The 15,327-nt window shown below is 47.7% G+C and overlaps 1 protein-coding gene across 2 annotated transcripts in view; it reads right to left on the minus strand.

Moving 5' to 3' along the window:
* The window catches only part of TMEM116 (transmembrane protein 116), a 79,941-nt gene that overhangs the window by 30,082 nt on the left and 34,532 nt on the right, over positions 1-15,327 (minus strand). For both annotated transcript variants that reach the window (XM_044275793.1, XM_044275794.1), the window contains exons 4-5: positions 14,875-15,000; positions 8,470-8,562 (exon numbers count right to left, since the gene is read on the minus strand). In XM_044275793.1, coding sequence (XP_044131728.1) covers positions 8,470-8,562; positions 14,875-15,000 — 219 coding nt within the window. The remainder of the gene's footprint in view (positions 1-8,469; positions 8,563-14,874; positions 15,001-15,327) is intronic.

Raw genomic sequence — 15,327 nt, forward strand, 5'->3', positions numbered from 1 at the left:
TTTTCGGATGAAAGCAAATTTTGCATGTCATTCGGAAATCAAGGTGCCAGAGTCTGGAGGAAGACTGGGGAGAGGGAAATGCCAAAATGCCTGAAGTCCAGTGTCAAGTACCCACAGTCAGTGATGGTCTGGGGTGCCATGTCAGCTGCTGGTGTTGGTCCACTGTGTTTTATCAAGGGCAGGGTCAATGCAGCTAGCTATCAGGAGATTTTGGAGCACTTCATGCTTCCATCTGCTGAAAAGCTTTATGGAGATGAAGATTTCATTTTTCAGCACGACCTGGCACCTGCTCACAGTGCCAAAACCACTGGTAAATGGTTTACTGACCATGGTATTACTGTGTTCAATTGGCCTGCCAACTCTCCTGACCTGAACCCCATAGAGAATCTGTGGGATATTGGGAAGAGAAAGTTGAGAGACGCAAGACCCAACACTCTGGATGAGCTTAAGGCCGCTATCGAAGCATCCTGGGCCTCCATAACACCTCAGCAGTGCCACAGGCTGATTGCCTCTGAAAGGAATCCATGTTCTTTTTAATGTCAAAAACAAATTCTGCATTTTGCTGAAGTTTTGTTTCTCTGTTAGGAAATAGCTCTGATTGCTGTCAAACTAATTGCTGTTAAGTTTCTATTCTCTGTAACCCTGAATTTTATCTCTTTGGCACTACTCCCGGACAATATTCCTAATATGGAAGTTCCGTTTTTGTTTCTCTTTCACTGTCTGTAGAATAGAGCGTGTTAATATGATAGGTTGAATACATAACTTACGATGATATGCTAATAAAGGGGGTAAAGCCCCCTCTATATAACCTGTGTGCATTAAAAATAAACCTCAGAGTGTTCATTCAGTACATCACTGTTGTGTCTTTTATTACCTACTGAGTGAAGCGCTCTCCTGACGTCAGAAAAGGACTCAAACCAAGCCGATACTAGAAGTTTGGTGCCAGGGGTACCAAGTGGGATGTTGAGATTCCTATCAGTTTGGGGGCTCGTGTCCGGGGTCGAGAAGGTCATCGGGTTTGGTAAGAAAGGCATCTGTTATTGTCCTCTGGCCGATCCGACGACCACGTCTCGATCTAGTAAGTAGAACCTACAACTTCTAGTATAATTACTGTATCAGGGATACAGGGAACAGACTCCGGGAGTCTGGGAGAGTGACCCGGGGACTCCGGGAGTCCGCTGTGAGGATCACTCAGAGAAAATATAGTGCGCACTAGATAATATTGTCTCAGGGAGACAAGGATGGAGCTTGGTTTGACTCTTTTAAAGCTGTTTTAAAGTATAAGAATATTAGAGTTGATATAAGGATACTGATGTCCGGGTGGTAAGTGTACGGACTGAAGTTCACTATTTGCATAGAGTTTTAAGGACATTGCATTGTTGTTTTACTGTGTTGCGGAGGTCTGCAATACGCCCCATGCCACGCTGCATTGAAGCAGTCATTTCTGAAAAAGGATTCCCGACCAAGTATTGAGTGCATAACTGAACATAATTATTTGAAGGTTGACTTTTTTTGTATTAAAAACACTTTTCTTTTATTGGTCGGATGAAATATGAATTTTAGATAGGAATTTGGGGTTCTCATGAGCTGTATGCCAAAATCATCAATATTAAAACAATAAAAGGCTTGAACTACTTCAGTTGTGTGTAATGAATCCAAAATATATGAAAGTCTAATGTTTATCAGTACATTACAGAAAATAATGAACTTTATCACAATATGCAAATTTTTTGAGAAGGACCTGTATAGTATTTAGTCTTGCATCACTGTTTAGTCCATGATACTTACCATAATTTTGCTATATGTACTTTTCAGATCCCTTGACAAAGGTCGACAACCGACCGAAACGTTGGGTTGCACTGCTAGATCAATTGTAATGCTTTATGATTTGCTCTGGATGGAACAAAAGTGATGTAAAATTACTATGCATAAAAAGAAAATTCTGATGAAGAAACATATAGTGTACATCTATACACATGACAGCTGCCCCAACACACCCAGCACTGCTATATCTCTATATGACAGCTGTCCCAGCACACTCAGCTCTACTATATCTCTATATATGACAGCTGCCCCAGCACACCCAGCTCTGCTACATCTATACACTTGACAGCTGTCCCTGCACACTCAGCTGTGCTATATCTATATATCTCTAAGTATTACTATACAGTAGATAGATATATAGCAGAGCTGAGTGTGCTTGGGCAGCTGTCATGTGTGATAGATGTAGCATAGCTGGGTGTGCTGGGGCAGCTATCATATATAGAGATAAAGCAGAGCTGAGTGCGCTGAGGCAGCTGTCATGTGTATGGATGTACACTAGCGATCAAAGCTATAAACGAGTCTACAGTAGAAGTCTCATATTTTTTCAGTCAGTGGCTATGCAGCTCTTATAGCTGTGTGGTTAAGTGCCTTGCCTCTGATACAGAAGGTCGTGGGTTCGAGTCCCAGCAGAAACGTTTCTGAAATAGAGGCTAAATTAGAATACACAAGCACTGACTCCATATATGGACATACAGGCTGGAAGAGGCCTGCACTGCATCGCTGACATGGAGGTAAGTATAAATGTTTTTTTATTTTTTAAATACTCAACTGTTACTGCCACATGGGGGAGCGGGAGGCACTTGATACTGGCACATGGGGGAGGGGGGTTGGCACCTGATACTGGCACATGGGGGGGTTGGCACTATGATACTGGCACATGGGGGGAAGGAGAGAGGCACTTGATACTGGCACATGGGGGGGATACTGGCACATGGGGGGTGGGAAGGAGAGAGGCACTTGATACTGGCACATTGGCGGGGGGAGATGGCACTATGATACTGGCACATATGAGGGGGAGTGGGAAGGAGAGAGGCACTTAAAGGGGTTATCCCACTTTGCATTTTCATACTTACCTGCTGCGAGTGCGCCGTTCACTTCCTGGATTCTGGCTGGGGGCGGGCTTCGTCTTGATTGAAGTCTTCTCCCGGCAGCGCCGCGAGCTGGACTGAACAAGCATGCCGCCGTGCATGCGCCATGGTGACTTATTCCTGGCCAGTATAGTCAGGGCCGCCATCAGGAGGGTAAAGCTGATACCCCAGTAAGGGGCCCGGCCGGTCCCGAGCCATATTATTATTTTTTGTGTCAGTGTGTTAACTTTAAAATCAGCGCTTACACTGACTCAGCTCCGGTAACAGCAGGCAGTGCGAGCGGCGCTCACTCACTGACGTCACGTGCCTGCTCCTCCCACTAGGCGGCGCAGGTGCGTGATGTCAGTGAGTGAGCGCAGCCGCCCGCACTGCCTGTTACTGGAGGGAGCTGAATGTAAGGTAGTAAAGAGATGAGCGCTGATTTAAAGTTAAAGTTACTGTCTGCAGCTTGCAGGATACCGATTACAGTTTATAAATGTATATACTACTGTGAGCGGCGGGGAGGGGATCTATGGATGACGGCACTGTTATAGGGAGGGGGAGCCGTGGATGACACTGTTATGGGGGGGGGGGTCTGTGGATGACACTTATGGGAGGGGATCTGTGCACTGTTATGGGGAGGGGGATCTGTGGATGACACTTATGGGGGCATCTGTGGATGACACTTATGGGGGGATATGTGGATGACACTGTTATGGAGGGGGATCTGTGGATGACACTGTTATGGAGGGGGATCTGTGAATGACACATAGCATAAGATGCTATATATACGGTATGTGCCATCCACAGATCCCCTCCATAACAGTGCCATCCACAGATCCCCTCCATAACAGTGCCATCCACAGATCCCCTCCATAACAGTGCCATCCACAGATCCCCTTCCATAACAGTGTCATCCACAGATCCCCCTCCATAACAGTGTCATCCACATATCCCCCCATAAGTGTCATCCACAGAACACTGTTATGGAGGGGGATCTGTGGATGACATTGTCATGGGGTGGATCTGTGGATGACACATATAGCATAAGATGCTACATACGGTATGTATCATCCACAGAGCCCCCATAACAGTGCCATCCACAGATCCCCCTCCATAACAGTGCCATCCACAGATCCCCTCCATAACGGTGCCATCCACAGATCCCCCTCCATAACGGTGCCATCCACAGATCCCCCTCCATAACGGTGCCATCCACAGATCCCCCTCCATAACGGTGCCATCCACAGATCCCCCTCCATAACGGTGCCATCCACAGATCCCCCTCCATAACGGTGCCATCCACAGATCCTCCTCCATAACGGTGCCATCCACAGATCCCCCTCCCCATAACAGTGCCATCCACAGATCTCCCTACATAGCAGTGCCATCCACAGATCCCCCTCCCTAACAGTGCCATCCACAGATCCCCCTCCATAACAGTGCCATCCACAGATCCCCCTCCATAACAGTGCCATCCACAGATCCCCCTCCATAACAGTGCCATCCACAGATCCCCCTCCATAACAGTGCCATCCACAGATCCCTCTCCATAACAGTGCCATCCACAGATCCCCCTCCATAACAGTGCCATCCACAGATCCTCCATAACAGTGACATCCACAGATCCCCCATAACAGTGTCATGCACAGATCCCCCATAACAGTGTCATCCACAGATCCCCAATAACAGCGTGTCATCCACAGATCCCCCATAACAGTGTGTCATCCACAGATCCCCATAAGAGTGTGTCATCCCCCATAACAGTATGTCATCCACAGATCCCCCATAACAGTGTGTCATCCACAGATCTCCCATAACAGTGTCATCCACAGATCCCCCATAACAGTGTCATCCACAGATCCCCCATAACAGTGACTGGAGCAGACCTACTGATAAACACACCTAGGCCACCACCAGTCAAGGTAAAAACTTACAGTTGTCAATAATGTAATGTAGTGTACGGGGCCATGTAATGTTTGCCAAAATGGCACAGATGACCACCAAGAATATCTAGAATATCTAAAATTAGCTGGTCAAGTAAAATGTTGCATGAAACAATCATTAAATAGGTGGCCGACAAAAAGGGGAGGGTTAAAGGGTGTGGTCAATGGGCTGGGTCAAGGGGGGGGCGGCAAAATTAGCATTTGCCTAGGGAGGGGGGGGGGGCAGGCCTTGAGCTGTGTAAGGGGCCCCTAAATTTCTGATGGCAGCCCTGAGTATAGTACAGAGCCGGCGTGCGCGTTCACGGCTCGGTACTATTATGGCCAGGGAGAAGTCAAAAACGCATATGCGCGGCGGCGTGCGCATTCAGGACAGCGAGCGGCCCGGCCGGGAGAAAAGAAGGAGTCTTCTGCGCAAGCGCGGCCACCGGGATTCCGGAGAAGAGCGGTGGCCGTAACCAGGGGAGACCGAATGACAACAATGAGGTAAGTGGGGATGAATTTTCTCGTAAACAGTGGGAATAGGTTAATCAAATATATTTACAAAAATTATCACTGTCAAATCATTAACAGATTTAACAGTGATCATTATGATGGGATGACCCCTTTAATACTGGCACATTGGAGGGGAGATGGCACTATGATACTGGCACATTGGGGGGGAGAGAGGCACTTGATACTGGTACTTTTGGGGGGGGGGGAGATGGCACTATGATACTGGGACATGGGGGGGAGAAAGGCACTTGATACTGGCACTATGACACTGGGACATGGGGGGGAGAGAGGCACTTGATACTGGCACATGGGGGGGGGTTTGGCACTTGATACTGGCACATGGGAGGGTTAGCACTATGATACTGGCACATGGGGGTGGCAAGGAGAGAGGCACTTGATACTGGCACATTGGGGGGGGGATGGCACTATGATACTGGCACATTGGGGGGAAAGATGGCACTATGATACTGGCACTTTGGGGTGAGATGGCACTATGATACTGGGACATGTTAAGGGGAGGAGAGAGGCACTTGATACTGGCACATGATGGGGGGCATCTATGGGGACACTTACTGGCACATTATTGGGGGACATTATGGGGGTCCCTTTTTACTGGCACACTATAAGGCTCTTAATCATACCCAGTGTCACCCATAGCCAGTCTCCTGCCCCCCTTAATCATACCCTGTCACCTTTACCCAGTCCCCTGCCCTTCTTAATCATACCCAGTGTCACCCTTAGGCTACAGGACAATAAGTCGCGCGACAAATAGGGCACAACTACACTGCAACATTTGTAGCGCAACATTTTGTTGCACCAATGTCGAGCGACAATTTTTATAATGGCAGTCTATGGTGTCGCACTGCAACATGCTGCGACTGCGACGCAACAGTCGCAGAAAAATCCATCTCGAATGGATTTTCTGCGACTGTTGCGTCGCAGTTGCAGCATGTTGCAATGCGACACCATAGACTGCCATTATAAAAATTGTCGCGTCACATTAGTGCAACAAAATGTCGCGCGACAAATGTCGTTGTGTAGACGTAGCCTTACCCAGTCCCCTGGCCCCTCAATTAGACCCTGCCCCCCTTAATCATACCCAGTGTCACCCACAGCCAGTCCCCTGCCCCCTTAATCATACCCTGTCACCTTTACGCAGTCCCCTGCCCCCTTAATCATACCCAGTGTCAATCAAAGCCAGTCCCCTGCCCCTTAATCATACCCAGTGTCACCCTTATCCAGTCCCCTGCCCCCTTAATCATACCCAGTTTCTGTTACCCTTAATTTAAGGGGGGCAGGGTCTAATTGAGGGGGCAGGGGACTGGGTAAGGGTGACACTTGGTATGATTAAGAGGGGCAGGGGACTGGGTAAAGGTGACGGGGTATGATTAAGGGGGGCAGAAGACTGGCTATGGGTGACACTGGGTATGATTGCACTTGAATTATCTGTAATAAAAAAAAAAAATTGTTACAAAGATTGTTTTCCTCTTTGTGTATGTTTAGGTATTAATTTCATTGGTGGTCAGTGTGCGGCCCCCCCTCCCTCTATTGTATTAATTTCATTGGTGGCCAGTGTGTGGCCCCCCCTCCCTCCCTCTATTGTATTAATTTCATTGGTGGCCAGTGTGCGGCCTCCCCTCCCCCCCCCCCCCCCCCCATCATTGGTGGCAGCGGAGAGTTCCGATCGGAGTCCCAGTTTAATCGCTGGGGCTCCGATCGGTAACCATGCAACCAGGACGCTACTGCAGTCCTGGTTGCCATGGTTACTTAGCAATATTAGAAGCATCATACTTACCTGCTGCGCTGTCTGTGCTCCTCCTACTGGTAAGTGACAGATCATTAAGCAATGCGCCGCACAAACCTGTCACTTACCAGTAGGAGGAGCGCCCGGCCGGTCACAGACAGCGCAGCAGGTAAGTATGATGCTTCTAATATTGCTAAGTAACCATGGCAACCAGGACTGCAGTAGCGTCCTGGTTGCCATGGTTACCGATCGGAGCCCCAACGATTAAACTGGGACTCCGATCGGAACTCTCCGCTGCCACCAATGATGGGGGGGGGGGGGAGAGGGGAGGCCGCACTGGCCACCAATGAAATTAATACAATAGAGGGAGGGAGGGGGGGGGCGCACACTGGCCACCAATTAAATTAATACAATAGAGGGAGGAGGAGACGGGGGGGGGGGGGTCAGGGGGAGGCCGCACACTGGCCACCAATGAAATTAATACAATGGAGGGAGGGGGGACGGGGGGGGGGGGCCAGGTGGAGGCCGCACACTGGCCACCAATGAAATTAATACAATAGAGGGAGGGGGGGGGGCCGCACTGGCCACCAATGAAATTAAAACTGGGGAGGGAGGGGGGTCTGCCCCCTGCTGCCTGGCAGCCCCTGATCTCTTACAGGGGGCTATGATACGCACAATTAACCCCTCAGGTGCGGCATCTGAGGGGTTAATTGTGCTGATCACAGCCCCCTGTAAGAGATCGGGTGCTGCCAGGCAGCAGGGGGCAGTCATGTACACAGTTCGTAGTTTATTCTAACTTGAAGCGTCCCCATCACTATGGGAACGCCTCTGTGTTAGAATATGCTGTCGGATCTGAGTTTCCACGATCTAACTCAAATCCGATGGTATATTCTAACATAGAGGCGTTCCCATGGTGATGGGGTTGCTTCAAGTTAAAATATACCATCGGATTGGAGAAAACTCTGATCCGATGGTATAATAGGGACTCCTGACTTTACATTGAAAGTCAATGGGGGACGGATCCGTTTGCAATTGCACCATATTGTGTCAACGTCAAACGGATCCGTCCCTATTGACTTGCATTGTAAGTCAGGACGGATCCGTTTGGCTCCGCACGGCCAGGCGGACACCAAAACGACTTTTTCCTTCATGTCCGTGGATCCTCCAAAAATCAAGGAAGACCCACAGAAGAAAAAACGGACACGGATCACGGAACTACGGAACCCGTTTTTGCGGACCGCAAAAAAAAAACGGTCGTGTGCATGAGGCCTAAAGAGAAGACATACAACTGGAACAATTGGGGCGGGGACGTCAAGACTGATTATACCAGACCCTCTAATGATAAAACAACAGTAAGTAAGTGTATATAAGCAGATAAAATAATACAGTGACTGGCCTGATTTAAGTCATTGCTTATTCTTCTCCTGAAATTGCTGAAGGTCTGCCACATGTAGTTGATTGTGTACAAATATGTTGAAAGATAAAAAACCTGCAGAAGAGAGCAAAAAATGTTAGAATAATTCACCTATGACAACAAATGCTAAATATTGTCACCAGGGCCGGCCTTTGGGGTGGGCGGGCTGTGGCGCCGGACGGCCGACAGCTCGCAGTGTAATATGCGGGCGCTGCAGGCGAGCTGGTGGCGGCGGCTGGGCACAGGGAGATGAGCGCTTCCATTTGTGGAAGCACTCATCTCCAGTCATCTGTATCGCCATCCTCAGGACAGCGATACAGATGCCTGCCTGTGCTGCGGTAGGGGAGGGAGAGGCGTGTCCCTTTCCCTTCCTCTGATAGGCTGCCGGCCTAGTGCCTGCAGCCTATCAGAGGCTGGCGCAGGCGGCGTGATGACGTCATCGCGCCGCCTGAGCCATACAGCGTGGGACACAGGCCAGAAGAGGCCTACATCGCATCACTGACATGGAGGTAAGTATGTGTTTTTTTTATTTTTTTTATTATGTACATTACTTTTACTGGCGGGGGCTGTTATTACTGGCAAAGGGGGGGGCTGTTTGTTATTACTGGCAAAGGGGGGGGGCTGTTATTACTGGCAAAGGGGGGGCTGTTATTACTGGCGGGGGCTGTTATTACTGGCACAGAGGGGCTCTTATTACTGGGGGCTGTTATTACTGGCACAGAGGGGCTGTTATTACTGACACAGAGGGGCTCTTATTACTGGGGGTTGTTATTACTGGCACAGAGGGGCTGTTATTACTGACACAGAGGGGCTGTTATTACTGGGGGCTGTTATTACTGGCACAGAGGGGCTGTTATTACTGGGGGCTGTTATTACTGGGGGCTGTTATTACTGACACAGAGGGGCTCTTATTACTGGGGGCTGTTATTACTGGCACAGAGGGGCTGTTATTACTGACACAGAGGGGCTCTTATTACTGGGGGCTGTTATTACTGGCACAGAGGGGCTCTTATTACTGGGGGCTGTTATTACTGGCACAGAGGGGCTGTTATTACTGGCACAGAGGGGCTGTTATTACTGGCACAGGGGGGCTGCTATTACTGGCATAGGGGGCTATAATTACTGGCACGGGGGGGCTGTTAATACTGGCACATGATTGGGGGCACTATAGGGGCATCTACTGAGGCCACAAAGAAGGGGTATTTTATATGGGCTCTCTGTACAGTACAATTTTATACTGGGACACATGGTGGGTACTATGGGGAAGAGGGAAGAGGAGTACTATGGGGTCATCTACGGGGGGCACTAAGAAGGGGTATTTTATACTTGCAAATTATGGGGGACACTGAGGGCATCTACTGGAGCATTTTATACTGGCACATTATGGGGGGCACTAGGAGGAAGGAGGGTGTGGAGCACTATGGGGTCATTTACTAGGGGCACTATATAGGGGTATTTTATACTGGCACATTATGGGGGCACTATGAGGACATTAGCTCAAATGGGGGCATTACAAGGGGGTATTTTTTGCACTGTCACATTATAAGGAGAATTATTACTACTGGGGGGGGGGCATTATGGTGGGCTTTATTACTCCCCCATGGTATGACCCCCTAGTAGCAGCACCAGCCTCTCCCTGCTCTGCTATCCCTCTGTCCCTTCTCCAAATACTTATTATGAAATCTTTCTCATTAGGATAAAACACCTCATCAGCTCCACTGAGCCCCCGGCCAAAGTGTGGAAGTGGCGTCCGAGATCCCCAAGGGCCAAGCCAAGTAACTGTAAGTTTTCATGTGAAATATGTTTGTTATACACATATAGCCTACACTGTGCCACACAATATTTTAACAAGGTTAGCTCGCACAGGGCGCCTGAACACCTAAGGCCGGCCCTGATTGTCACATCCTACACAAACAATAATTACCAAAACATGTTTAAAGTGTTACTGAAAAAAACATAAAGTTGTGAAATACCGTAAAAACGCTATATGCTATAGCTATATGTGAAAGAAGGCTTAAGGGGGTTTCCCACAATAGAAACATATCCTCTAATCACATGATAGGAGAGATAAGTATCCCCGAGAGGGGTGATCAGTGGGGGTTAGACCATGCGGACCCCTGCCGATCCTGAGAATGGGGCTCACATTCCTGTGAATGAACGGAGCAGAAAGTCATGCATGTGGGTTGCAACTCCATTCACTCTCTGTAGGACTGCTGAAAATAGACAGCACAAACATTTTTATCATGTTCTAGGTGATTTTATCTGACATTTTCACCCACAGGCTTCTGTTTAGAACCTGTACAAAAATCACAAAGTGAAAAAGCCAAAAATATGTAAATAATTTAAAATGCTTCAAAAGTTTTTATACATTCACTATAAAATGGACACTAAGATGGGGGCTGGTAAGGCATAAGGAAAGTAATACATTTAGGCCTCATGCACACGACTGTTTTTTTTGCGGTCCGCAAAAACGGGACCCGTAGTTCCGTGTCCGTTTTTTTTCTTCCGTGGGTCTTCCTTGATTTTTGGAGGATCCACGGACACGAAGGAAAGTAAAAAAAAAAATCGTTTTGGTGTCCGCCTGGCCGTGCGGACCCAAACGGATCCGTCCTGACTTACAATCCAAGTCAATGGGGACGGATCCGTTTGACGTTGACACAATATGGAGCAATTGCAAACGGATTCGTCCCCCATTGACTTTCAATGTAAAGTCAGGAGTCCCTATTATACCATCGGATCAGAGTTTTCTCCAATCCGATGGTATATTTTAACTTGAAGCGTCCCCATCACCATGGGAACGCCTCTATGTTAGAATATACCATCGGATTTGAGTTAGATCGTGAAACTCAGATCCGACAGTATATTCTAACACAGAGGCGTTCCCATAGTGATGGGGACGCTTCAAGTTAGAATATCCTACGAACTGTGTACATGACTGCCCCCTGCTGCCTGGCAGCACCCGATCTCTTACAGGGGGCTGTGATCCACACAATTAACCCCTCAGGTGCCGCACGTGATTTTAATTAAGGGGGGGGGGGGGGAGGCCGCACTGGCCACCAATAATGGGGGAACGTGATTTTAATTGGGGGGGGGGGGAGAGGTGAGGCCGCACTGGCCACCAATGATGGGGGAAAGTGATTTTAACTAGGGGGGGGAGAGGGGAGGCCGCACTGGCCACTAATGATGGGGGAAGGTGATTTTAATTATGGGGGGGGAGAGGGGAGGCCGCACTGGCCACCAATGAATATAATATTGGGGAGGGAGGGGGGCCACACTGGCCACCAATGAATGTAATACTGGGGAGGGAGGGGGGTCTGAGGGGTTAATTGTGCAGATCACAGCCCCCTGTAAGAGATCGGGTGCTGCCAGGCAGCAGGGGGCAGTCATGTACACAGTTCGTAGGATATTCTAACTTGAAGCGTTCCCATCACTATGGGAACGCCTCTGTGTTAGAATATACTGTCGGATCTGAGTTTTCACGAAGTGAAAACTCAGCTCTGAAAAAGCTTTTATGCAGACGGATCTTTGTGTTCTTTCACAGACCCATTGACTTGAATGGGTCCGTGAACTGTTGTCCGTCAAAAAAATAGGACAGGTCATATTTTTGTTGACGGACAGGAAACACGGATCACGGCGGCTGATGAACAACGGTGCATTTTCCGAGTTTTCAAGAGACCCATTGAAAGTCAGTGGGTATGCAGAAAATCACGGAAAACGGAACAACGGCCACGGATGCACACAACGGTTGTGTGCATGAGGCCTTACAGTACAAGAGTCCTAAAAGTCAAAGAAAAATAAATTAATCACCAAACATGCTAGATTGCAGGTCAGATACAAAGGGGCCATTTATTCAGACCGGCGTTTTGTACATTGGTCTTGATCTCTGTCACACTTGCATAAGAGGCACACATTTTAATAACTGTGGATGCGCCAGAACTGAAATTTCACCAGCAAGGGAGCTGGTGTAGATTTCAGGTATACTCCACTAGTTTCCTGGCATCAATTACAATAAGGCTGGTTTGACACGGGCGTTGCGGGAAAATGTGCAGGTGCGTTGCAGGAACACGCGCGATTTTTCCGCGCGAGTGCAAAACATTGTAATGCGTTTTGCACTCGCGTTAGAAAAATGCACATGTTTGGTACCCAAACCCGAACTTCTTCACAGAAGTTCGGGCTTGGGATCGGTGTTCTGTAGATTGTATTATTTTCCCTCATAACATGATTATAATTCATTTCTATGGGGCTGTGCACACGAGCGGTGATTTTCACGCATCACTTATGCATTGCGTGAAAATCGCAGCATGTTCTATATTGTGCGTTGCGGTGCGATAATCCACGGCCCCATAGAAGTAATTGAGGCTGCGTGATGCGGTGCGATTTTCACGCACAGTTGCTAGGAGACGATCAGGATGGAGACCCGATCATTTTATTTTCCCTTATAACATGGTTATATGGGAAAATAATAGCATTCCGAATACAGAATGCATAGTAAAATAGCGCTGGAGGGGTTAAAAATAAATAAATAAATAAATAATTGAACTCACCTTAATCCACTTGCTCGCGCAGCCGGCATCTCTTCTGTCTCTTTCTTTTCTGATTGCAGTCAAAGGACCTGTGGTGACGTCACTCCGGTCATCACATAATCATGTGACGGACCATGTGATGACCGGAGTGACGTCACCACAGGTCCTGTTACTCCACACAGCTAAGATGAAGACAGAAGGAGATGCCGGCTTCGCGATCAAGTGGACTAAGGTGAGTTAAATTTTTTTATTTTATTTTTTTAACCCCTCCAGCGCTATTTTACTATGCATTCTGTATTCAGAATGCTATTATTTTCCCTTATAACCATGTTATAAGGGAAAATAAAATGATCGGGTCTCCATCCCGATCGTCTCCTAGCAACTGTGCGTGAAAATCGCACCGCATCCGCACTTGCTTGCGATTTTCACGTAGCCACATTCACTTCTATGGGGCCTGCGTTGCGTGGATTATCGCACCGCAACGCACAATATAGAACATGCTGCGATTTTCACACAACGCATAAGTGATGCGTGAAAATCACCGCTCGTGTGCACAGCCCCATAGAAATGAATGGGTCCAGATTCAGTGCAGGTGCAATGCGTTCACATCACGCATTGCACCCGTGCGGAATACTCGCCCGTGTGAAAGGGACCTAAGGCCCCTTGCAGACAAGCGTGTCCAGATTAGGTCCAGATGCGTTGCGAATGCGTTCAGTGAAAAATGTGCAATTCATTCAGTTTTGCCTGCTATCGTGTTCAGTTGTTCAGTTTTTATTGTGTGGGTGCAATGCGTTTTGCACGCGTGTGATAAAAAACTGAATGTATTCAAACAACATCTCTTAGCAACGATCCGTTGCAGATGCGATGCGATTTTCACACAGCTCCATTCACTTCTATGGGGCCTGCGTTGCATGAAAATGGCAGAATATAGAACATGCTGCAATTTTCACGCAACGCAGAACTGATGCGTGAAAACAAACACACATGTACACAGCCCCATTGAAATGAATGGGTCCGGATGCAATGCGTTCGCATCACGCATTGCACCCGCGCGGAATACTCGCTCATCTGCAAGGGGCCTAAATGTGCCAGCAATGCCTCGCCCTGGATTGCCCACTTTTTGAAATAGTGGCAATCGGTGTACTAAACCGCCAAAACGTCAGCAGCTGCCTAAGGAATGTTATTTTTTTTTTGTTTTGTTTTTTGTAATTACAGGAACACTTTAATCCCCTCGTTAGTGATGTATTCACACTGAGCCACGCACTTCTACCCCTATTGTCTTCTGACAGCATTATGAATATAAATATTTGCTGACTACTACCAGCCGCCTATGTACGTGATTAGCTTTGTATACTTTTCCCGTGAGAAGTCTTACAGTAAAAAGACTATTACACTGTATTACGATATCACAATAGAAATGTTGTGCAACTTACTGACATCTGTAAGACAATAAAAAAAATAACGCAAGCAAAAACCTTTATTTTAAATATCTCCGCTTCAGTACCAAGCTGTGCTTTGCAAAACATAGTATACAAGGTGCCCAGAGTCAGATCCTACCAATCTAACATAGGTAGACCATCAATTTTAAAGAGAATCTGACACCAGTTTTCTGCTGCCCTTAGGGTACTTTCACACTAGCGTCAGGACGGATCCGACAGGCTGTTTACCCTGTCGGATCCAATGGGGACAGTGTGGCGGTTTTATAAAAACAATATATCAAAAATATGGGTTATGGATTTTCTCTGTAGTCAATAAAAAATCTTTACCTTAAAGAGCTTTAAAGTATTGTAACACAGAGAGGACTGCAACAAGTGGAAATGGATGAAATGCTCAGTGAAATGTGGTCATAAATCTATGTTCATACCTGGCCCACCGCCTGGAGGTTGAAGCATGGCACACTCTGAGTATGCGGCTTGTACAGAACAGCCCCAAGGAGCCAGCAAAAAGCCACAAGTAGGTCAGAGACACTGAGATAAAAAAGCGGACGAACCTGAGTATAAAAAAATCACATGTTATGTCAAAACATAGAAAAAAAGGGGGGGGGGGGGAACAGTTCATGAATATGCAACACATATTTACTGTTCTCAAAACTGAATTTTCATTATTCATTGTCTGCTAATGCTGTGTGATGGGCTCAAAAGACATTCTAGAGCTGCCATGCACATTCAATAACTGCCTCTCAGCTACCTTTCCTGACTCCATCTCTTCTTGACTTATCCCCTACACACAGACGATTGGTTCGGCCCATCGTGTATGTGTTGTCAGTAGGGACAGAGCAGAGGGAGAACAAAAGGACTGGATGAAAAGATTCACTTCT

This window comes from Bufo gargarizans, chromosome 1, assembly GCF_014858855.1.
Source record: "Bufo gargarizans isolate SCDJY-AF-19 chromosome 1, ASM1485885v1, whole genome shotgun sequence".
NCBI lineage: Eukaryota > Metazoa > Chordata > Amphibia > Anura > Bufonidae > Bufo > Bufo gargarizans.